Genomic DNA, 24,797 nt, shown 5'->3' on the forward strand with positions numbered 1-24,797 from the left:
AGCTGGTTATTGCTTACAAACACATAATGTCACTATAAAATGTATATACTAATGCATATTAGTCACATTTGTAAGAGGAATACACTTTCCAAAATGTCAGGTTTATTTGTCAATATTCTCAGACCAATAGCGAGTATGATGCTCAGGATCATGATCAAATATTTCTGACAGCAGTAAAAAAAAAAAAAAAAAAAATCACATCAACAAAGTAGATTATGCCATATTGATATTTCAGCACCACTGCAATGGCTGCACTGATTAGTTGACCCATTATTACTACTCAGAGTGACTTCATCTTTCCTAATGGAACTTTAATAAACAGATGTCATTCAATTGATTCATGCTGAAACCATTTCAGAGAAGTTTCTAAGCTGATCATAAACAGCCTACCTAATCACATAAACCCTATTTAGCCTCCTGTGTTAGTTTAAGGAACTAACACAGGCCATCATGATCAGGGGCGCATAAAGCTGAAAATGCTCAATTCATTTTGAACTAGATTAAAAAAAATAAATAAATAAAGCAGCCTATGCATCTTCAGACCATATATGTATTTATTGTTAGATTCATCAATTTAACACACATAATACCAAAGAAAACCCAACAAGATAGTAGTTACTGTGTCAAAGATCCACTGTCAGTTGGATAATTGCAAGAAAATAAAATGTAAGATTCAATATCTTAAGAAAAAAAAAATACTATGTGTGATCATTATACAGGACAAAAATAATAGAAGGCAAAAAAACCCAACCTTACAGTATAAAATGTACAGCCACATGATTATACAATATACATATAACATTGCACATCTTACCACAAAAAAGAGAAACCACACATGGAAAACAAAATAAGTGTACATAATATACAAGAAGGCACTGTGGAATAATCCTGCACACGCATCTTTGGATGGATCTGCCGCCCGCGGCGCTCCAGTGAAATGATGTGGTAATGTCACACTGCAAATATTCGGTCCAGCTGAACAAGTACGTCAAGATAAAGTCAGATTAATTGTGTCTACTCGTGATTTTTCCTTTCTCAACTGCTGCAGATCCGATTGTGAAGGGAAATACTTAATAGCGTTTGCTGAAAATTATTTAATCTTCCTTTAAGAAAATAAACTTCAAAGAAATATGATAAAACATGTTCAACCGTGTTCATATTTAAAGAATTAAGTTGTGATTCATTTCTTTAACGCCTCACTGGTTTGCTGTTGTAGTTTACACATTTTACCAAGAGAGGTCGCCAGGCGTCACAGATGAATGTACAAAACTGGGGACACAAAAAAAAAAAAATCCTACAATTCATCTGTCCATCTTCTCTGTTGCTTTATCCAATTCTGGGTCATGGCAGTCCTGTAGGGAGGAATGACTTAAGCATAACTCTCAATCTAAACTGTGACAGTGTGCCTGGACCGCTTTATAATTACCCAAACGGCTACAATTTGAACAAAAATAATTGAAAACCGTGTAAAATAGGACCCGACCTGATTTTTGGCTCAATATCAAAACAAACATGTCTTATCAGTATTCATGTACAATACTTTTCACAACATTGTTTCATATTGAAATAGGTATATTTCCTGCAATATTACATTATTGCTCATTAGAAAAACAAAACAAAATGATGTGATCTCACATTGTTGTTCAATATTATCACTGCTAATAACAGGTTTACGCCATCATAAATATTTAGAAAATTGCTACTGCGCTGTATAAAATATGAAAGTCTTTGACCATGTGGCTGACGCTATAGTCATCAAAGCCAGCTTAATTTTTCTTTGATATCATCTTGAATGACTTGCTCGGCTGGACCCATCTTGTCAGAATACGAATCGACTGGCAGGTAAAAGAAAAGCTGGGAGCACCTTTTAAATTCTGGCTACACAGAAACAAGAGTGGCATCGATGGGACTGAATCGGATTCGAGTTCTGCTTCAGCTTGAACAGGCACTTGTGACCCTTGTGATTTTCATCAGCAAATCAAAATCAAAAATCAAAAAAATTGAAATGCTTAAGACGCGTACAATTACATATTATTTACAGTTGAACACGTCATCCTGGAAAAGGTCAAGTTTCAGAGTTTTTCAAAGCAGAGGAAAAAGGCTTGGAGGCTTGAGTTATTGTTCTTTTTAAAAAAAATCTTCTGTTTAAAAAAAAACAACAACAAAAAAAATTTACATTCAGACAGCCTGTAGAAACACATTTCTTCTCTCACACAGTCACACTAGCAAAAGCCTCAGTAACAAATTCTGCAACGACAGCCCTTGTTGTGCCCACAGTGTGCTAGCGCTAGAGATACATCGATAGTTTCCTTTAAAACAGGACACATCCACATTTGAAAAACTGAACTCTGACAGAATGAGAACTCATGAGAAAACCTTTTTCCAGTCCGGTTTCTTTGGCCTTGAAAACATTGGGAAAGATGCTTCAGGAAGGATATTTTTGATTATCCTTGAACAATTTAACAGCCACTATAACTACATCTCAACTGTAGAGCAGTTTTCATTGTAATCTTGTGCTGAATTATTTTTATTTACTATTCCAATGAATGAAGTAAATATATGAAGTTTTTATTTATTGGTTCTTAACCAAAAGCGATGGGATAAGAGTCTATTAAAAAAAAAAACAGTAAATTGGCTTTGCATATTTTTGTTTTGTACTTTGGCATTACATCACTTTCTCAACAGTTTCAGATTGAAACAAATTATAATGGTTTTATCAATCAGGAGTGGATGCGTCAAGTTTCACAATAAAACTCATCAGAATAACTTGAGCTAGTTTACATTAAGAGCTTTGTGGTTTGTCTCCAGCATTTAAAGTCAACATGACGTCGGATGTACGAGCTGCGGCCGCCAGAGAGCGGGCGACAGGCGTCCGTGCATGGCCAGCCCTCGGCCACGCTCAGCACTCCCACTTCACTCTGGTAAAAGGCCATGAGGCCAACGTTCAAGATGTGAAGTTCACCAGGCACTACACTGGCTGCCGTGGCTGCTGACAGACTGACAGTTGCTGTAGCGCTTCTTGACAATCATGCTGATGTAGGCCTTCATCAGCTTGGCGATGTCCATGACCTGCGGAGGGGAGGGGGAGCGATTCAATGTTACAGGGAAGTGAACGCTATATCTCTAATCACACATCGACAGTATTTATTGGTTCAAGAAAACCAACAGTTCAGACTGAATAATTGTTACATTATACAAACCATTTGGGTTTCGAACACCAGCTCTCGGCCCTCCACAGCAATCTTGTAGGCGTTGGGCAGCGGAGCACCGAATGAGAGAATCTGTTCATACGGGAAAACTTCCTGAGGCCACGGCTCCCCTCGTTTGTACACCGATATGGCCTCCCGGCTCACTCCTAGCCACAGCTCAGAGGGGAACGCTCCGTCCCGAGACTGAAACAACAGAAACAAGAGGCGAGAAACAGGCCTGCTCATTAAAACTGACCCGAGAGGACTGCAAGTGTCACCAAAGGACATGCAAAAGGACGACTTTACAACATTGATTAAGGAGGACAGCCAATCTCTTTTCCAATAACTACACAAAACAACACCTGTTGTAAAATAAAAGTGAGTTTTCTTTACATTAGTGTGAATTCTTCACCTCAACATTGAACAAAGTGGATCCGTATCCCTTCCACTCCTTCACCAGCGCCATGTATTTGACCATGGCCTGTTCCTGGTTCATCCCCTGCAGTTTCCTCCACTTGTCCATCACGCTGGTTCTGACGGCAGCCATCTCCTCCCTCATCCAGGCCTCCAGGCTGTTCTCCTCCTCCAGCTTTTGCCGACTCAGCGAGCCACTCCTGAAGCTCCGCCTTAACGTTCCCTCCAGGAAGCTCGAGCGTTTCCTCTCGGACGTCCCGCTGCGCTCCGCCACTGATCCGGTGCCCGGGGCGAACGTCTTGGCAGAGTTCTGCACACGGGCACGCAAACGTGCCACGGGGAACACCTGGGACATCTCGGGGATGTTGGCCTGGGAGTTGTGATCGCCCAGGAGGTATTGAAGTCTCAGGGCAGCCAGGAACTGAAGAGTCTCCTCAGGGGCTGGATACTGACTACGAATGACTGCTTCATGGGCCTTCAAGGAGACAGAGGAAACTGTCTTAGCATCAAATGTACTGTAATTATTAGAAAATTGGAACTGGTTGGGTTCAAGAAACATCATCTACCTTTTATGGTGTTCCTTTGGAAACCAAAAACCCCTACATTTGACAGTTTACTTACCTTTTAAATTTGATCTGTTCCTTGAGGCACTTTGACATTGTTTTAATGTAAAGTACATTATAAATAACATTTATTATTATTATTGTTATTATTATTATTATTATTGAAGTTTTCATTCTCTGTCTTTTTGATGCATCAATGTTTTTTGTTTTTTTTTACCAAAAGAATAATTATAAAAGCATTTGAGCTGGAGAAACAACATTAAAAAAGATACAACAAACATAATGATAATAATACAAAAAAACTTCACAAATCAATTCAAAAACCCACAATCAATGTTACTTAAATGCCCATGAAGACAAAAAAAGCTCATTTTTAACATATGTCAAATAATTATGCAATCTGGGAACATCCATGTGTGCTTTTGGAACTGCAATTATGGTACTTTTAGTAAAGTCCAGTCATAAAATTATTATTAAAAATGCGATTGAAGAATATAAATGTTACAAACTAATCTGCAGCTCAGTCATCTGAAAACCTGACGTCTCGTACCTGTTCAAACATGAAGGCGAACTCCACGCTGTCTTTGGGAACGTTCTCCGTGTCCAGGAAGCAGTAGAGTTTGAAGTAAAACTTCCAGCCGGTGTTGCACTCGTCCGGGCTTGCTGAAAGCCTGGACATCATGAGGTGAGAGGTGAGGCAGAGGAAAGGGTTTTGGTTGTTCAGACTCCAAAACACAGACGGGTTGCGGCGCTCACCTTTCAAACTTGGCGAGTACGTCGGCGACCACCGTGCGACTCTCGATGGCCTTTTCCGTGGTGTCGTTATGTTCGAAAAGAGCAAACATATTCCTGCTGTCCTCCATGGCCAGACCACGGATCAGTTTCTCCACCACCTGACACACGGGGTGAGATACAACCATTGGAAACAAACTCCAAATTCTTGATTGAGTATCACAACAGCTTATATTTTCTTTGTCTGCTTTCAATATTCAGAGTGATGTTACTCTGGTGTGTTGTCAGTATTTATCCACATTTAGGTCAATTTCAGCAAGTGGACTTTTTTAGATGATTTACTTAATCGTCGATTCAAATATCACTCTAATACAAATACAATCAACTGCAAAGATTTACAGTGTTACTTAAGTTAACGTGCTCTTAAAATTAAATGAATATAATGTAAAAAATTGTTTCCGTAAAAAATATCATCTTTAATTGCATATGGGATTATTATGGATATTAAAATTCTGCAAAGCAGGACACTATATAAAAGAAACTGGTTATACAGCTTACGACTATACAACTAGTGACATTTACAAAAATAGATGAATGCCACACAACACTCAAAAATGTGATAATCTAATTTTAATTGTTGCTTTGAGTGAAAATAATTGCAAACCATTTTTTAAAATTCAGTTAAAAAAAAATATCTGAAAATGTGAAATATTTCCATGTCTGACAAAACTATAAAGTAAAAGTACCTCAAACATGAAATTATTTTAATATATATATTTATATTTTGTCCTGAGTGGATAAAAAAAAAAAAAAATTCACATTTTCATTAAAAGACAATGAAATAGAGAATGTTAATATGAAACCCACATTTGCATCCTCTCAAAACAGAGAGCATGACACAGTAAATGTTCATCCCACTTCCAACATTCCCACCTCTCCAGCCGTGGTGTGTGAGTTGATGGTGATCTTGCAGGAGCCTCCTCCATGACAGTGAACGGTGGTGCTCATTTCCTGCCGGGCCACGATGGAGCGGATCTCCTCCTGCGACGGCACGTTCTCCCGGGTCCGAGTCTTCCTCAAGGCGTCGAGAGTGAAGGCGGCGTAACGATCCATCTCCGATCCGGGGAAGAGCTCGCGAGTCCTGGAGCACATTTGATTTATATGACAACCACATTAGCGACGTGAAATGCTCACTATCCGCAACACTTGAGTCGACCGCTCACCTCTTCAGATGAAACTTGAGGTATCTGAGGATGCCTCTTGTGGGGATGAAGGTGCAGGACATGCAGGACAGGATCTTCCAGCTGCAGAGGTTCCCGGGGCTGCCGGGCTGCGGCGGCCGCCTGGTCTGCTTGATGAGCTGGCAGTAGAGCTCGTCGCGCAGCAGTTTGAGCTCCTGTCCCGTCTGAAGGATGCCCTGGATGATGGGGACGGGGTCCGCTACACCCTCCAGGTGCTGGAGAGAGCTGAACACCTTCAGGGCTTCATCCTGCAGGGTGGTGTAAATTCTGTTCCTCTGAGCTGAGAAAGTAAGAGAATAGTGATATAAGGACGTGCCTCTGCAATGTATGGTTCGTATAATGCTTCTCTACTCGTGTAGTTTTTGCCACTTTTTCCTTAGATAAATAAAAAAGTTGAAAGGTGATAATGAATTAGCATCACTCAGTGCCCGTTAGAACACTATGTTTTAATTGTGCTACACCTAAAAACATTCCTTATGAACTTTTTTTTCTAATCTGGTCTGTAAAAACAAAAGAAGAGAAGTGGTCATTTAATCAAGGTCACATTCTTTTAAGAATTCTTAATCCACATAATAAATGTTGCACAAAAAGTGATGAAATGTATGCTTGGTTGATCTGTTTTCAATTACAAATATGCTACAAATACATGATTATAAAAATAGCACCTTTAAAAAAAATCCAAACAGACCTTCCAAGTAGTTCCAACTCCTTCTCAACTATTGCAAAATTTCATTTTAATTTCTTTTTTTTTTTAATCATGTCTTGTAGATTAGTGTACTTTACTACTTCGGGCTTGATTCTTAGCTTAAATCATTGTTAAGATTAAAGTAAACATAAATAAGGCCAATATATTTTTTCTAGATATACGTCACCAAGATGTTCAAGCATGCCAAGTAGATATGTCCTCGGAGCTTCTTGAATAAAGCTCCCTCTACCTTCCTGTCTGTTATTTCCTCCATGCTTTAAATCTCTGTGACTCACAGGTTACATGGATGTCACCGTAGGGAAGAGGCAGCAGTGGTGAATGCAGTGGATGGTGGCTGTATCGAAGAATCGGATTCCTCTTGTAGATCTGCTCCACCACCTCCGAGTTGAGACAATTCTCCTGCAGAGAGTCGAGAAGATTCCACTGTATTGTTCTGCTTTTCAAGCTTCTGGTCTAATCAGACTGACTGCTGCGCGGTGCGTTTTTTTTTTACCTTGATGTCCAGGATGAGCTGCTGAGTCGGCGTGTCGATGGGCGCTTTGGTGTCAATGACGTTCTGGATGGAGTTGGCCCAACGCGCGGCTTCGTTCAGCAGCTTGCAATACAGACGATACGAGTGCTTGCGGCCGTACACAATCACGTTCCAGTATCCTGTCGGTGCAGCAACACAGTAAGAGGAGCTGAAAAACAACTGTTTCCGAGTCGATTCAGCTCTGAATTAAGGATGGAGGACACTGGACAATCCTACCTGTCTCTTTGAAGACCTTCTCATCAGGCTGAACCACTGAGCAGAGGCTGTTCAGCACCAGTGTTCCCAGCTTCAGGGAGTTTCGCTCCGAGCTCTTATAGTAGTCCAGAGAGTTGTGGGTGAGCAGGAACCAGCGCTTCTTCAGCTTCAGGGAAGCTTTGGTGCTGTTCTTCATCTCTTTGTGCAACCAGCCTGCGTGGAATCAATAAAGTACATTTATCAGTTCTTCTGTCACCTCTAAAAAAAATGCTTCATAACGTAGAATAGCTTCAGTAAAACACAATTAAATCTAAGGGCCAAAGCACTTCAACTTGTTTCCTCCTCTGTCATTGCGAATTTGGCATGTGTACTTTGCTTGTCACAATCACAAATATATATATATATATCACAAATGAGATTCACCAGCGTGTTTTTCACTTATAACACGAGCCTCTCAGTTCTGTTAAAGCCACAGTGATATTGAAGAACTGCCACATACTGAACTTTAAAGTTACACTCTTTTCACATTTGTGGACAATTTGTTGTGATAAAGTTCCTAAAATGGTTAATATAGTCTAACTAATCAAACATTCCACCAATACTTGAACTTCATTCCATTACCTATTAATTATGATACAATGTATGTTCGTTATTTTTCAGGTAAATGTAAAATTGTAAAAACACACAAATAAGAGCTTCAGGAAAGCTGTAATATAATGCAAACCTACAGATTTACAAGATGTACTCCTTTGAACAAGACAAAGGTGGCGCCCTGAAGGTTAGAGATGCAAGCTTGTGATTGGACGTTTGCTAGTTCAAATCCCTGCTCTGACAGGTTCACACTGTGGACGTCCGAACAAGACCTTCAAGCCTCACAAGCCATGAGAAGGAGCAGGCAAAACTCAATCTTTCACTCTTTTGAACAACACAATCAATCTTTGTCCAGTGAGGAGTTCACAATGGAAAAAGGATCACGGTAAGTAACAGGATTGTCACCTCGAATGATGAACTCCTGCCCATCGACACGTGTGTCTCCCTTGGAGCGCTGCAGCAGAGTGATCCAGTGGTGCATTTCCTCCGGTGTGTCGGCATTGCAGTGCAACACACGGTTTGCAGTGATCATGACAAAGGAGTTCGGCCTGTGGAAATTCAGAAATGTAGTTATTTCCTATTTGTTAACAGCTGATCACTCAGTCATCTGGTTAACATTTGAAAAACTGAAATTACCAAGAGCAGATTTTGAACAGTGTGATGTCCGTACAATAGGACAAAAGAGGAAGGGCATAGCTAACATCAGCATGCTTTCTTTTTGTGCTATTTTCCTCTGAGTGAATCCATCTGGCCGACACTTTCAGGTTACTTCACTTCAGACTTCGTTAAAGAAAAAACCAGATGGTCACGATGTGATGTTTGGTGCAAACTCTCACCTCTCTGGATTATCCGACGCACAAACCGAATCGATCATCCCCACATCCAACGTTCCCTGAAGATACACGCACACACAGATAAAGAAAGCAGTTCAGTCGCTGTGTTCAGAGTGTGGATAATGACTTTGACCTTCCCCTGCCCTGTGGAAACCAATTATTGCACACACGCACGCATGCACGCACGCACGCACGCACGCACGCACGCACGAAAAAATTATCAAAGCACATCTGTGTTTTGCCATCTAAAAAAAAAAGGCTCACAAAAATAGACAAGACACTTAAAAAAGGAGTTTGTACAGCTATAGAAATAGGAATTAATTATGATTTTAAAGGATTTGAACAAATAAAACAGAGTGGGGAAAAAAAAAGAAAAATAGCCTTAAAACAAACAACTAAATATAATTCTTTCTTTTTTGTTGGATTCTACAAAGGATTAGTGTTTAAATATTCTAATATTATGAGGTGGTTTGTCTATGCATGAGTTTATTTTTCTGAAAATATACACATTATACACATGCCGAGACAAAATGGTTTGACAATGAGATTTTGGTGACTTCTGGCTGCTGAACGATGCTCAATTCCCAAATTGGAGGAAGTTAATGTTCAGTGTCTTGCCCATGGACACTTCTGCACAGGCGGAGTCGCCCTGGTATACAGTACAACTGGTTACTATTTCTTTTAACCTATGAATTCAATGATTGACTGCATTTTAGTAAAAGCATTTGCCCTTATCTTGATAATAGTGCTTCGTCTCTCCACCGCACTCACCACAGCGTTCTGGGGGTTGGCCTGCTCGTCGTGCATCTCTTTGATCTCCTGTTCGGTGGAGCTGTGAACTTGACTCAGCACGCTGAACCACTGACTGTAAACAAGAAGAGATCAACATCATCATGGTGAGGGAAATGGATAATGTGCAAAATATGTGAATAGGTAACAAATGCGAAAGGGAAAGAGAGAAACGGTGGACCCGGAAGAGACATAAAACAACACCCAGACACATTGTTTGACATGCTGCTAATGCAGATACAGGAAATCAGTGGACATTCCATAAACTGATTATACTGTTTGTGACTGAGTGTTTGCTCATGCTCAATCACAAAATGATTAAACACACAAACAAACAAAACCAAAAAAAAAACATTACAGTGTTATCACTATGATTATATTGCCCACTTCAATGTTAATAACTGCTTGAAATTGTTGATGGGGAAAGATTCTGCGGTTCAAACTGAAGATGAATTACTGCACTGACTGCAAATCTAGAAAAGAAGCTAAATGAAGCAACAAAGTATGGCTTACATATTCTTTTAGCTTGTCATGGGTACCTTCATCATTTGTGTTGTTTGAAAATCAAAAGACTTGATAAACATGGTATCAATTCATCTTTCATTGTTAATGATAATTTTATGCCATACTTTACGGTTCCTATTTTTTTGGCCACTTTTGTCTCTTTCCCTGCATGTATTCACTTGTTTCCCTTGTGATTCACTTACTCCCCGGAGGCATTTTGTCAATGCTGTGCAGAGCTTAGGACCACACTTGAGACCAAAAAACTCACCTTGCATCCTCAGCAGACTCAGCGATCAGATGGTACGTCCTCTCTGGCATTACAATGTCAATTCCATTCTCCTTGTTGGTGTTATCTATGATTTCTCTATATATCATCAGGAAAAAAGGAAAATATCGATTGAATCCCTCTGAACAAGCAATGACATTGTAACTTTTTCTCTCTCAAGTTTGTCAAGTTAAATGATCTGACACATGACAAATCACTACTTTATCAAAATGAACTTGATGTGGAGAATTATTTTCATTTTGTTTAAATAATTTCCTGTAATTTTATCATGCAACGAGGTCTTCAACTATCACACCTCCAAAAAAGGCTTTTTTCTTTCCTTATTGATCCAAACTGCTGTTATCTACAACCTCTGTTGACCACATTGACATCCAAATACTGTAAGAAGGAGATGGATTTATTTTTTTGTCTCCATAACTATAAAAATGATTCAATAGGAGAGATAAAGCCACCAGTTTAAGGGCAGATCCCTTCCACCCTGCTATAAACAAATCTTGCTTTGGTCTTACTTGGCGCCGTGCATGTCCAGCACTCCTTTCATCTTGTCCTCGCTATCGTTCTCGAAGTACATGAGCTTGCTCTGCCGCAGTATGAACCAGCGACGCTTCCAGTTGCGGCGGGACAGTGTGGATGATCCCCCTCCCTTCTTGTGCAGCCAACCCTGCTTCAAAGCCTCCTGCTTGGTCCGAAACCACAGGAAGGTCTCGTCTTTCAAGACGCACCAGCGCCGCTTCCAAGTGTTCATTAGACCGCCTGTAGAGGAGAAAATATTCATTTGTGTTCACTCCTCGTCTTCGTAGGAGGGCTGTGACTTTAATTTCAAAAGTTGCAAGAAGCAATAAATCATCTGGAGGTTCGAAACGAGAATAAGCAAAAGAAAACCAACTACAGTCCACGCGTTTGATTAAAATACACACTAGCAGTGAAATTCCTGTGTCCGTCTTGCTGGGAAAGTGAAAGAAGAATGTTAACAAAGGAAAAACGAATTTTTGAAAATCATTCCAGGTAGGTCTGTGAGATTTACTAACCTTTGATGTACAGGAAGCTGTGAAAGTAAGGGAGTGTGACGCAGCTGTAGACGGAGTCCCGACGATAAGACAACTCATCATCCGTGTCAAACCTGTCGAAGTCGTCCTCGCTGTCTTCAAACTGGAAAGGAAGCAACAAAGTTAGATGTTTAGAAGAAAAAAACCACATGTTATACAGAGAAGAAACACATTTTGTGAATGTAATACACTTACACTGTAAAGATGACATAAAGCGTCATTTATTAGGATGTAACCAAATCTTTAGGGTCAGGCTGTATCATGACTAAATGTCTTTTAGCTCAGTAAAAATAACTTAAAACAATTGTAAAAGGTTTTTACTGAACACCGGAGTTTGGTGGGCACATTTCTGCGAATTCTGATTCAACTCACCGATGACTGAGCCCCCTCTGAGCTGAAGCGGTAAGCCCCTGAGCTGTTGTAAGTACCAAGAGAGCCGCGGTAATCGGGAGACCACTGTCCACTGCGAGGGTTGGAGAAGGCCATGCTGCCGCTGGAAACAATAGCACCTTCATCATAGTCATCCTGATCATAATCTGAATCCTCGTCTGGCGGTATCAGCTCCACCAGGTCATCGGACGGAGCTTCAGAGGAAGCCTGGGGGTGGCCGTAGGCCGAGTCCCCACTGGATGAGGCACTGTGACAGGCAGGGGGCACCGGTGGTAAAGGCAGCGACTGATGAAGCAGCGTGGTCGGCGGCAGCGGCGGGATCACGCCGTCATTAGCATACGGGTCTTCTTCGGACGAGTCATCGCTCGTTCTAATCCCGCTAGTCCGCTGTCCATCTGAATGGCCGTGCTCACTTGGATTTGGAGAGTCTTTGAAAGCCTCGTCGTCGGCTCCAAAGCCCTCGTCGACGTCCTCTTCATCATTGCCTCGCCTGCGCACATTATCTTTCTCCTTCTCCTCCTCTTCGCCTACTCCCAAGGAGCTCTCAATGTTCCTCACGCACTCGTCGATCTCGTCGAAGTTCAGGGAGTCAAGGAACTGCTGTGCCGCCTTGCAGGCCTCGTCCTCCAGCCGTCGCAGCTCCTGGTCCCGAAGGAGCTGCAGGCGGTTCAGTGAGGCCTCGGTCAGAGAGAGCTCCTGACGCTCCTTCTGCCTCTGCAGTGCCTGGATCTCGCGCTCCAGCCGCAGGATCTCCTCCACTTGAGAGGCTTCCTGAGGACGAATCGCCTCCTCCTCTTCTTCACCCGATGCCTCATGGATTGCTGTGGACTCTTGTCCCTCTGCAGCGCTCGGTGGTACTGCAGCTTCTGCTGCAGGGTGAGACTCGGCCAAAACCTGAGAGACCAGCTGCTCGGCATGATGCTCCTCTTCTAACCGTTTGGCTTCGTCGGCCTGAAAACACAAAACCTCAAACATGAGACTTTTATTTTTTTGTGGAATAATACATTTTTGGCAGTTTCTGTACTCTGCAAGGTTAGTACAATTATTTCTGAAAGTTCACAATATAGTGACACTTTTCCATTGCTTCAGGGCTTTTGAATTCAAGCCTTTTCCAGTGTTGTTGATCGGAGGCAATTAAAAAGCGGCCCCCTCTGGGTGTGTGTCTCGAGGGTACACTCCGGGGCTGCCGCAAGGACTCAGAGGTTTGTTTTCAACTATGGTGCAGGCAGTGTGACATGTTGCCGTGAACATTGTTTTAATGTGGTATTTACTACACAGAAGTTAATCCACAATGGTTATTTACCTTTAGAATTACAACAAGAAGACTTGCACATTCAAAATACGTTTTTCTCAATAGAATAACGTTAGGGACCTTTCCCCCCAAAAATCACTTTAACCGCTTTATTAGAGAGTAACAAAATAAAATAATAAAATGGACATGGCTATCTTACAATGACAGTAAAACAGTGGTTTGATCAAGAAGACAGTGTTCTTATTGAAAACGTGAAGTATTCAATCTATCACTCCTCTGCAAACAACAAGAAACTGGAATCTGTTCAATACTGGAATTAGTTGCTCCATCATTTGTTTCATCGTACCTCTCTGGCGAGCCTCTCAGCTTCCAGTCGCTGTCGCTCCCTGCACAAATAAACCAACAAACAGATATTAGCAGACTGATCAGACAAGCAGGGACACAATGAAAAAAAAGAAATCCTTGAAAACAACAACACATATTAAAACAACAACCAAAAAAATCAAGGCTATTACAAACAAAAGTATGCAAGTAAAAGCATATAGTTCTATGCCAATTAGGACAGCAGCTTTAATATTATATATTTTAAATGAAATAGGCATTCCAATGCATATTTGTATAAATATATAATTTAAATATCCTACAAATTATAGTTTTCAAAGTTTCTGTGATCTAAACCGCCAATACTGCCACAGCTCACCTTTCCATCTCCTCCTCTCGTCTCCTGCGCTGCTCCTCCTCCTCCTCCTCCTCCTTCCTCCTTCTCCGGTCCTCCAGGAGCTGGCTGTAGGCACGACGGGCCAGCTGGCCTCGAAGACGTTTCTGGAAGGTGAGCGTGGCCCAGCGAATAAGCAGGAACTTCCTCCTCCAGTACACAGCCCGATAGTTCTTCTGAATGACCACGATGCACTGCAGCATCTTCCTATACTGTTTCCTGTGCACAAGAAACCACGGAGAGATGAAACGTCTTGTTTCTAGAAAGGGCTTTGGTGCTATTTAGTGGTATAGTTGTGGAGCCACACCTGGCCATGTAGCCCATGACGTGAGCCTGGATGATCATGGCTGCTTTTAGTACCTCCACCTCCCTCTGCTTCTCTAGGCGGTGCTCCAGTGACTCCCGCAGGAAGACCTGGTGGAAAAAGAAGCAGGCAGAGGGAAGAAAATATAAGGAGATGAAGAAAAACAAAGATAGGAGAAAGCATTGCACATTAATAATCTATCACTGTTATTGGTAAAACCACATTTTTTGACCATTATGACGCGTGTACATGACATACAGAATAATGTCCAATCTTATTGTATTATTTTCACCACAGATTGATTAAAACAGCCCCTGTCTTCATATGCCAACCTTCAATGGGGCTTGTTTGATTTAAAATGAGAGGTTTAAAGTAGTAGAAGTGGCAGTAAAAGTAATATTTTGAAACATAATTCTTTGAGTATTTATAACACATCATTTTGAATTTGAGTTGTGAATCAACCAGGGAGAGCAGGTTGGAGATGGAAGCGTAATGACACAAGTTGAATCAGAATTATGCTTGGCAACGAGAACGAGTACGTACATTGTGTGATCTGAGAGATAATTGCATGACTTTCACAATGAACCCCTGAGAGGCATTTCAATTTACATCCATCTGATACGCTTTGTCTGGTCTGCTGGTGAAGCAGCTTAAAAAGTAAAATAAGATAATGTTGAGTATATAGCAAACAAAAGCATGCAAGTTAATGGGGGAATGTATTTGCACAAGTGTGCTATTTAGCACTCCTTTTACAGCTACAATACCACCAGTTCAAATGTGTTTGAATGTTCTCCCTGTGTATGCATGGGTTTCGACCGACTGGCCAAAAACAATCTTGTCGACTCTAAATTGCCTGCAGCATGAAAGCATTTCAATTATTTAATTCCAAATTCTATCAATAACTTCCAAAATTCAAAATTTCACTTCAAAACAATCTCAGAAGTCTAAAAGTAATGTGTTTTTCTCACTGACTAAAAGGTCGAACAAAAGGGAAAGTTGTTAAAGGAACAAAGAAGCTGCTTAACATAGTACGTCCATTACACATGCAGCATTACAAACACATTATGAATAAAAGATTTACAAGTGGACACAATTAAAAAGACACAGCTTATTTCTTGTTTCTATGGCGTCATTATTTAACAGACACTCCCTTCCAGAAGAACAACGGAGCCGAACAAAGCCAGCGACACAAATCAAATCCGGATCCTCCGCCCCTTTTGTTCACAGCGCTAAAGACGGCAGATTACTTTGGTGAGTGATTTTGCTTCATCTCGGTGTGAAAAGACCCATCTTACAGGCACTTAGTGCAGCTGCCTGCTACAGGAGCCAAGCTGCTGTTCATTGGTAGAGAATCTGGGCCCACTGTGGGCCGCTGGGGGTTAATCCGATTAGGGAGGGAGGAAAATGAGATATGGGTTGCAGGCTTGGGCGACTGAGACGGTGGGGAAATATCACAGTGCTATGGGGGTTAAGAATACAGATTGCCTTTCTCCTGTTAAGTGATGTGCGTGTGTGTGTGTTGGATTCCTGGCAGTAGGGCTTATACGGGGAAATGTCAACTCATGTGGGTGAATCAGACATAACTTATGAGCAGGTTAATTAAGATGGGAAAATGAATCACATGGCGAAGCAAAGACACACACACTATAGTCACATAATTTTTTTTTTAGGATTAAAAGTTGCTTAATAACTCAAATACAGATCTATATATTCAATGAGAGGTTTTTCTATCTCTATAGCACTACTGTCCATACTTAATTTAATTTAGATGCACATACAACACTTCAAACATGCAATAAAATCTTAAGACGACTAGGAAAAAAAGGAAGACGTTAAATTTAGAAAAAATGACGAACTACTGGCAGAAGGTGAGAAATATGCAAATTTAGGCTCTGCACAAAACTCACCACTTAATCAAACAACTTCCAACAAGAATTCCGAACCACTGAAAAAGTACAGCCTCGTGTACAAGTGCAAACATTTGCATCCCAATGAACTGAACGCCTAATCCTTTTCAATTATTACTATGTTAATTAGTGCAACAAAAGCCCTGCTAAGCCTCGGGTCATTCTGATTCTTGCCGCCGGGGTCTTTGGGGACCGCTGCCTGCCGTCTCGGGTCAGGCCCACGGAGACATCAGAACCCAGAGAGAGGCAAGCAGTGCCACATCCCTTCCAGGAAATTAAGTTTGAGGCTTTAAAATAAATGTACAAAGCAAAACTCCAAGACAAAAGACCGGACATATGTCAAATGAAAGGAGCTGAAGGCCACCTAGATGGAAATCTCATGAGATTTAGTACAACAAAGTGTATGGGTCCCTCAGAGGGACCATTGGAGATAATTTATTTAGATCTTTCAAATACTTGATAAGAAATTTGAGTGTAAAAACTAATTTTACAATCAAACCTGTTTCAGGAGCATATTATGCTTGAACTCCTGTGAACCAGCTTGCAGGTATTTTTATTCAAATCTATATTTAAAAAAAAACATCTTGGCTCATTACCCTATCAATAACTAATGCACTGGGGTGGCAAACAAGCTTCTGCATTATCAAATTCATGCATGTAAAATAATCTCCCAAATATATTGTCATTAAAACAAGAGGAAAATACACATTATCTGACCATACAGACCCAGAGCCAGGTTGTATTCCAACCAAACCTACTGAAAATCATAGAAGTCATATAATAAAATGTAGTTCTGTGCCCACCAACTCCATGATGTAAAATTGAGGACTGTTATTTCATTAGATTGAAGACTTGGTTCGGAATCAGAATGCAGCCATTATTTAGATTTTGCTTGCCCATAAATAAAACTGAATTAAATTGGATGATTAGGTTCAGAGCTCTCTTTGCTGGAGGCATTTTTGTAGCTAATAGTCCATTTTGGCATTTCATGTGCAAATAGACCAAGAACAAAAAATAAATAATTAAAACTATGATCTCCTTTCCTATCATGTTTGATAATTTGCCTGACACCTCAGTTCTCATGTGCCCGCTCGTAATTCAGTTTCTTGTGCCATTGCTGCACAAACACAAGGTACACATACTAATGACCACTCATCCGTCCATCCACCCCCACACACACAGACATACTCGTATCCTCCACTCGTGATGCTGTCACCTCCTGTAGCATCACACAGTCATGCTGTGATGAGGGACCTACATCCCCCATCTGTCATTTTCCCCTCAGCAAGTCACACAAACACACACAGAGGCAGTGGGTATTTTCTCCCAGATCCGATGTAGTAAAAGCAGAGAGCGATAGACCGAAAACACTAAGAGTGGATCCAATAACAGTTGGAGGCCATGCGTTTGGTGCTCTGGACCTCAATTTTTCATGCTCATGTACACACATACCAGGACCACAGAGTGCAGTCACGTGCACGTGCACGTGCACGTGCACACACACACACACACACACACACACACACACACACACACACACACACACACACACACACACACACACACACACACACACACACACACACACACACACACACACACACACACACACACACACACACACACACACAGGTGGAGGCTTAACTATGGTTTCAACGAGCAGAATTTGTAAGATGCATCAAGCCAAATTAAGCCCTGAGGGGAGAAGAGGGCAGCCAAAATGGATTGGCATTCCCCGGCGGAAAAATTCTGCATCCAATCATATTCTGTGTTCGCAAGAAGAATACAAATCCACTAGAGCCAGAGGCAAAGGAGGAAAGGCCGAGCATTCAGGAGCTCACGGTTTGACAGGAAAAAGTCAATTATACTGAATGAAACTGAGCCAAAGGGATATATTTCACGTCTGACAGACAGGAAATGCAAATCTCTCAGGAAAGGCTCTGACAAATTTCTGTCTTCAGCAGTTTTTATTATATAAAAACCACTGTGCAGTAGATTTTGGAGTCTGTGCAAAACATTTGACCTCACTGAGTGAGTCTGCTTTCTGTGTTTTGAAAACTACTTGTGGAGTAAAGAAGGATGTATAACAACTGAGGTGATTTCGTCATTTATAGCATTTAGCAAAATATTTGTGGGACTCACATTAACAATTTGAATCTTTTAATTTCAAACTCTCAAAAATGTGTTGATTTCTCTTTACTTTGTCCTGTTAACTTAACAGTTCAACAGGATCAAAACATACAATCCTACAGTTAGTCTCTCAAACTATTTTTATCCAAACTGTACATCTAGCTCATACAACATTAACTAATCGAATCTAATATAAGACAATAAGAGCAGTAAGTGCTACAGGTCCATGTTTGAGTCTAAGATGCCAGCAGAGATCAAAGTCAATATACGATGCTATACATAGAACATAAATTGAATCCCTTTTGTCTGGCGTAGGCCTTTAATCAACTTCTGTTTGCTGGAAATCAGCTTTTGCATCAGACTGGGAAAGAGAAACAGATGTTTACAAAACGATTCTCTTAGAAACGCTTCTCTTACCTTGGTCTTGCCCATCTGCCATTCTGCACTGCTGCTGTCGTAGACCTGCAGCAGCTGGATGCAGCTCCCCCTGGGGTCATCTGGTATGGACACGCCACGCATCAGCACCTTGTATCTGAAGAGGACATGGGGGGAGAAACAGGATGAAATGCGAAGCATCAGCAATTTTTGATCTTTGTTTTGTGTCTATTTTAAAACTATTTATGTTTTTCTGAATATTTGAGGAGATGAACCTGCAATCAGAACCGTTAACTTCCAAGTTATGGAAAATGTACATCTGTTGATGTGAGAGCAGTTCAAACCTGATGCAGAAGTCTTGGAAAGGTCTTCGAATAGGGAAGCCCGTGCGTCGGATTTTCACCGTCTCCAACATGCCAGAATACCTGAGCTGGTTCAGAACCACCGTCTGGTCAAAGTGGTCAGGCATCTTAAAAAGAGAAAAAAAACTTGCATTACAAGTCAACTAATGCTCACTTTGTCAAAATTGATAACAGACAGACAGACAGATAAATTAGGCCCCTGAAAGTAGACTTTCAAAAAAAGTATGTACAGTTAATTCAATACGGTGATTTTGTAATAGAACTCATCATTTACAATGTGATTGTATCAAACACTATACTGTTTGATGTAAATATACCGTAATTTATTTATTGAGCCATCCTTGCATTTGTAGTATTTTACTGTGTTAAACAGTTTTTCATTCCAGTTGAGCTGCAGTGGATAAAAATGGGTGAATGGTGTTTTCTCCGCTGTGCCTCCTCCTCATTATTTGTTTTATAAATAATGATAAAATATGATATAATCAGATATTTATAAGTAAGAAGGAGCTGACAAGTGATTGTATGTTTAAACATAAAGCTGGTGTGGCTCATTTGTGAATCTGAGCCCAACAATAGTTCTTCTTGAATGTTGTTGGGCTTTTCTATTTTCTCTGTTAAAAGCACCTAGGAATGACTGTGTTGTAGTTGGTGCTATATAAATAAAGTTGAATTGAATTGAAATTGAATAACACTAGTAGATTCTTTAGTTGCAAGAGAATTAGGTTATTTTTTTCTTTCCCCAATGGAATAAGATTAAGCCGCCACTGGAAAAGAAGAAGAAGAAAAAAAATGCTGAAGGGAGTTGAAATGTCAGCAAAAAGAACATTTTACCGTCTCACCATATGACGTGTGCACGTAAACCACATGATACTATATGACGTGTGCACGTAAACCACATGACACTGCAGTCCCTTTAAACTCCCGTACGCACGCCGTACATCACACTGCATACCACTCATTCAAATCTTTGAACTTGGAGGGGGGAATGCGTAGAGCAGCCGCACCGAGCAACAAATCAAACCCCTCGCTCAAAAATCCTACTTAGTATTGAGTTTCCATTATTACTCACAGAAGTGCATTCAGCACCCTTCTCGCCCTGTAACCCCGGTGGGCGTAGGGGGTGCTGAAAATAAGAGGGTGCTTTCATACTCTATAGTAATGCCCCCTTTATTCAGTGTCCATTGCCCCTGATAGCCCGCTGATGGCCAATTTGAACTGCTGAGATGAAGGGAGGCCAATTCACCAGCAGATCTCGATGGAGTGATTGAATGGCGCCCTTTAACTGCCACAGTATTCTCCATTAGCATAACTTTCATTTGCATACGGCCGGCCTGCACGACACAAAGCCGAGTGGTGTCAGGAAGCTGAGGTTCCCTCTGCCTCCTGGCTTTGTTTCCACTCCCTTTTTTTTGTCACTATCATTTGCTCTTTTGGCTGTCTCTGGGATGTCAACAACCACTCTGTCTGGACGTTTCTCCTCGTAGCTTCTTTCTAAAGTCCATATAGTTCCCAGATCAACTTACTCAATGAAGTTGCTATTCCCCTGTCGGAGTTTCACACTGTGTCAATGTGCTGCCACTGTCATTCTTTTCTCTTGTCAGCTTAAAAAAAAAAGGCCTGCAAACAAAGAGTTACTTACTTCAACCATGACACTTTCCCTTTTAGAAAATGTTCAGTTTGTCTTTTATGTTAGAAAGTCTTAGTGGTGAATGAAATAAATCAGCAGTAAAGGAGATCCAACTTGAAAAAAATGCATGCTGGCAGTAAAAAAGTCCTCATGGGTCACTGGCTAAGTAGAATTGCGATTAAAATGATGCGACACATAAAATTAGGTCTCGAGGAGGGACAATTTTTCTCTTTACATTCAATGTTATTACTTTTGTGGGTATAATAAATATCGAAATGACATAGTAAAAGTATGTGTATTTTTTAAGTATCTTTTTTTCAAGGCTTTTTAATTAGTTGTACATTTTTTTTTATTATTGAATAAACATTTTTCAGTTTAGTTCTGTATTGGACTTCAGGCGATCACCAATCCGTAAGAACAAATGGTCTAAACATACATTGACGAGAGTCTAAAATCCATTTATTGTAAACTGCCGTGATGTATATTGGCTTCCAGAGGCAGACAAAGCTTATCAAGTCTCCACAGGCACAATGCAACAATAGTTTGAGGGGTAAACTCAATGTATTTGGCTTCAGTGAACCAAACTGAGCACTGTGGCACCTCCCTGCAGGGATGTGTGGAGGTGTCAGCACGTCACGGTCCCTTTGTAAGATAACGTCCTGCCAACTTTAACACCCTTCAATCCACAAGGAGGCGGTGACGCATGGCAAGGTTGCACAGGTTTGGAAAGGTCATCACAGTGGTTTTCTTTCTTCTTGCCAGCAACAAATCAGTTGATGAAACATCAGACCGCTACAATGCTACATATTAATGCTTTGCCATCATCTTGCTGTCCGATTCATTTTACTTTGTGACGTTGAGTTCTGTTATCACCAAAGAAAATTCTGGTGGGTTTGTTTTTCTGCACCCCATGAAGAGCAGACTCATCCAGCCAAACATACTGCCCACATTTAAATGAATGACTGTCGATTTTTACTGCATTGCCTGATTTGGTGTGAACGCAGCCTAAAAAGGCCGGGAGCTGGGAGCATTCAGCAGAACAAACGGGGGCGTGACGGCTTGCCCCCGAGGGGATTGGGAAGCGGCAGGAGTTGAAAAGGCAAACACGGAAAGACAACCGAACATAGAATGAGGCGTCCCTCCGTTTAGTACCACTGACAATGTGCAGGGATTTGTGGTGTGCATGATGCAACCATTTCGTTTCCTTAAATTCACTCATTTCAATGTTGAACATTCGAAGAAAAATTCCAAATTCTCTACCAACCTCTAAAGGGATTTTGTCCCCCCACATGCTAATGTTAATGTCAGCATTCATTCAAGTAAGAGTCACCTTTTCTTTTTTTTTTTTTAAACCCTTTTTTCAAACTCAACGTCTTCTAGTCTGGTCTGATCAATACTCCACATTTAATAGAAACCATTTCTAGCAGAAGTACTAAGTCAGTGTTTCACATAAAAAAAACAAAAACAAAAAAACCTAAACCCTACACACACTGGAAGACTTTCCATCAATGTAAGGATCAACATTCCAGCTGCTTTAACCAGGACTAAGTGCATTTGAATCCTCAATACCTCTTTGTCAGGAATCCTGTTGCTTCCGAGCATCCATGTCTGACTGCGAGACCCAGCGGGGATTACCACTCACTGCTCAGCAGGAGCCCTTCTACAGACTTTTGAAGGATCCTTGCGATAATGTTTCTGCTCATAGGTGGACATAAATCCAAGCTAAATCCCTGACCCCACTGGATTTAGAGCTGAGCCAGTTTGAAGAGGGATTCTTGTGGGTTTGGATTAGTTGGATACATCAATGGCACTCTGGGAAAATGCAGAAGTAACGTAACTAAACTCAAAACAGATATTTTGAGCAATTATAATTCAAAATATCAGATTGATCTAATTGGCGCCACACTCCCAAATGCATAAAAAAAGAAATCATATCAAAAAGAAACTCCTCAAAGCAGTCAGTCTCTACTTTCTGTTCACTATCATGTCACTAACTCAACAGTGTATTCGTTTCCCATTCAAACTCATTATTGTTTTGCCTAAATCCAAGAAAGCATCAAGCATAGTTATACCTTTAGTATAAAATATGTCTTCTTCCTCTCTGCATTCCTTTGGCACTGAAAGCTTTTAAGTGAAACGGGGTGATAACAAGAGAAACATCAGATAGACTGAAACATCAGATAGACTGTACATTCACCTTGTGCACTCAACTATGGAGATATATTGAAACAACAGAGGACATGAACATATAGGAACAGGGTTGTATAAAAAAAATATTTAATTAACATGTGTCTTTATTTTTGGAGTAGATGAAAAGTCATATTAAATGTTATGATACCTCAAGGAAACTAATTTTAGTTGGAAAAAACCCCCAAACATCATGTCATGTTTGAGAAGATGTGTTGTCTAACATGATTAGAATAACGTTTCGACATTAAAATATAACCATACATACAGCTTCCTACTTTTCTGCAAATTAAATTTGTCTGTTACATTTCATCACTGAAAAGTAAATTGACTTTTATCTGCAAAAGAAAAAAAAAGTAAATGCTTGCAGATAAAGCTGCTTTATGCATCTCTCATCATCTAATGAAACTAAATTCTGCTCCTTGCCTCCTGCCGCAGCAGTAACAACCACTGGACTTTAAATCCATGTGCAACAAGCGTGCACTTGTAGACATCACTTTCCATTTAAAACGCATGCATCAGGTCTCACCTTGCATTATAGACTCCCGCTCTGAATCCTCTCTGGGTTTATTCAGATCCCAGACCAATGAAAGACAACTTCCCAAAAAGATGCTGAGGTGTGTCTCACTGTGTCTCCCTCCCCGACACACTGACCATCTCGGAAGAAACACATTCACACAGACACTCTGCCAACCACAGAGTCAAACAAAGGCTTTCAAACCCAGAACTCCACTCCCCTTTTTGTGCCGAGAGGGAGGGCCGTGGTTGCCATGGAAACGTATCTCCTGCTGAGGCTAATTTGTGCGGGCCACTTGTAGGGCCTGACGGAGCGTGTGTGAAAGGGAGCAGGCTGTTTACATTCAAACGTAGCCGTGACTTTTGAGACCACTTGACAAAGTGCTGCCTCAAACTGGGACAACTGGACCACATTTTTAACACATACTATGGTGATACAGTATATTTCATATTCTAACAAAACAATGGAACCGAGCTAATTCACATTTAGACAAAACTGGAGCATGTTGATGATGCAATTCATGTGCTCAGACTTTGTAGCTATTCAAGGCTCTTGCTGTATGTAAATGAGTATTTTTTATTTTCTTCCCTTTCTCCACACACACCACATGCCCTGGAAAATGCAACTTAATATGTATTATAGGTTTAACCACATTTATACTTCGTATATATTTCAGTTTAGTATATTTCACAAAAGACCATAAATCTTGTTATGCGCATCGATCTTTCAAAGTATTCACAAGGACAGATTTTTACTTGTATTGCATTTCAATCGATGGGTGCATTAACATGAACAAAGCTCAAGTTCTAAAATATATGTAATGCAAACACAAAACATGCATTTTCTGCTTAAAAGTCACAGTTTCATGTTATGGGATTCTACTTTTGTAATTTGCCTGTGAAGATTAGCATTGTCCTCCCCAGCTAACACTATGCAAAGAACCCTTCAGTCATTGTTTTCAGCATGTGGAGGCAAACTACTGAATCAACAACTGATGTCTGACTGATATTGGATGATACAAAACAGGGTGAAGGCTGAATGGCAGCAGTCAAGATATCATACAGAGCTATTAACTTAGGAGGGCATGTCACACATCATGCCTTAGATTTAGCTCTGACCAGATATACTTTGTATCATGTAGTTAATTTGACAAATGCATAAAAACAAATATTTTGTCAATATAGGCACAGGCCGGATGAAAACACGACAAAAGAAAATCAACATACTCTCAACCGCCTCCATCATCCGTTGTTAATACAGTCAAAAACACAAACACTCCATATTGTTACCTGCAGAATAATGGAGCTGCTGTAGTGATGCGCGACTGCATTTGATGAGTGTAAATGTTTAGCGAGACTGCGTTTTATGAGTGAGTGAGTGTGAAATGCAGACGGACAAGGAAGGAAGATGT

At 40.8% G+C, this 24,797-nt stretch overlaps 1 protein-coding gene across 1 annotated transcript in view; it reads right to left on the reverse strand.

Annotated features, from left to right (window-relative positions):
- Positions 1–536: 536 nt before the first annotated feature.
- The window catches only part of myo10 (myosin X), a gene marked incomplete at its 5' end in the record, with an annotated part of 103,027 nt that continues 78,766 nt past the window's right edge, over positions 537–24,797 (reverse strand). The window contains 22 exons of the mRNA XM_080503718.1: positions 537–3,069; positions 3,201–3,392; positions 3,601–4,077; positions 4,716–4,836; positions 4,922–5,058; positions 5,831–6,038; positions 6,121–6,418; positions 7,120–7,243; positions 7,338–7,495; positions 7,593–7,784; positions 8,568–8,710; positions 8,999–9,054; positions 9,767–9,860; positions 10,557–10,652; positions 11,084–11,327; positions 11,603–11,723; positions 11,993–12,961; positions 13,609–13,648; positions 13,963–14,196; positions 14,285–14,391; positions 18,736–18,850; positions 19,038–19,162. Coding sequence (XP_080359844.1) covers positions 2,959–3,069; positions 3,201–3,392; positions 3,601–4,077; positions 4,716–4,836; positions 4,922–5,058; positions 5,831–6,038; positions 6,121–6,418; positions 7,120–7,243; positions 7,338–7,495; positions 7,593–7,784; positions 8,568–8,710; positions 8,999–9,054; positions 9,767–9,860; positions 10,557–10,652; positions 11,084–11,327; positions 11,603–11,723; positions 11,993–12,961; positions 13,609–13,648; positions 13,963–14,196; positions 14,285–14,391; positions 18,736–18,850; positions 19,038–19,162 — 4,362 coding nt within the window. The 3' untranslated portion in view covers positions 537–2,958. The remainder of the gene's footprint in view (positions 3,070–3,200; positions 3,393–3,600; positions 4,078–4,715; positions 4,837–4,921; positions 5,059–5,830; positions 6,039–6,120; positions 6,419–7,119; positions 7,244–7,337; positions 7,496–7,592; positions 7,785–8,567; positions 8,711–8,998; positions 9,055–9,766; positions 9,861–10,556; positions 10,653–11,083; positions 11,328–11,602; positions 11,724–11,992; positions 12,962–13,608; positions 13,649–13,962; positions 14,197–14,284; positions 14,392–18,735; positions 18,851–19,037; positions 19,163–24,797) is intronic.

This window comes from Blennius ocellaris (genome assembly GCF_963422515.1).
Source record: "Blennius ocellaris genome assembly, chromosome: 10".
NCBI lineage: Eukaryota > Metazoa > Chordata > Actinopteri > Blenniiformes > Blenniidae > Blennius > Blennius ocellaris.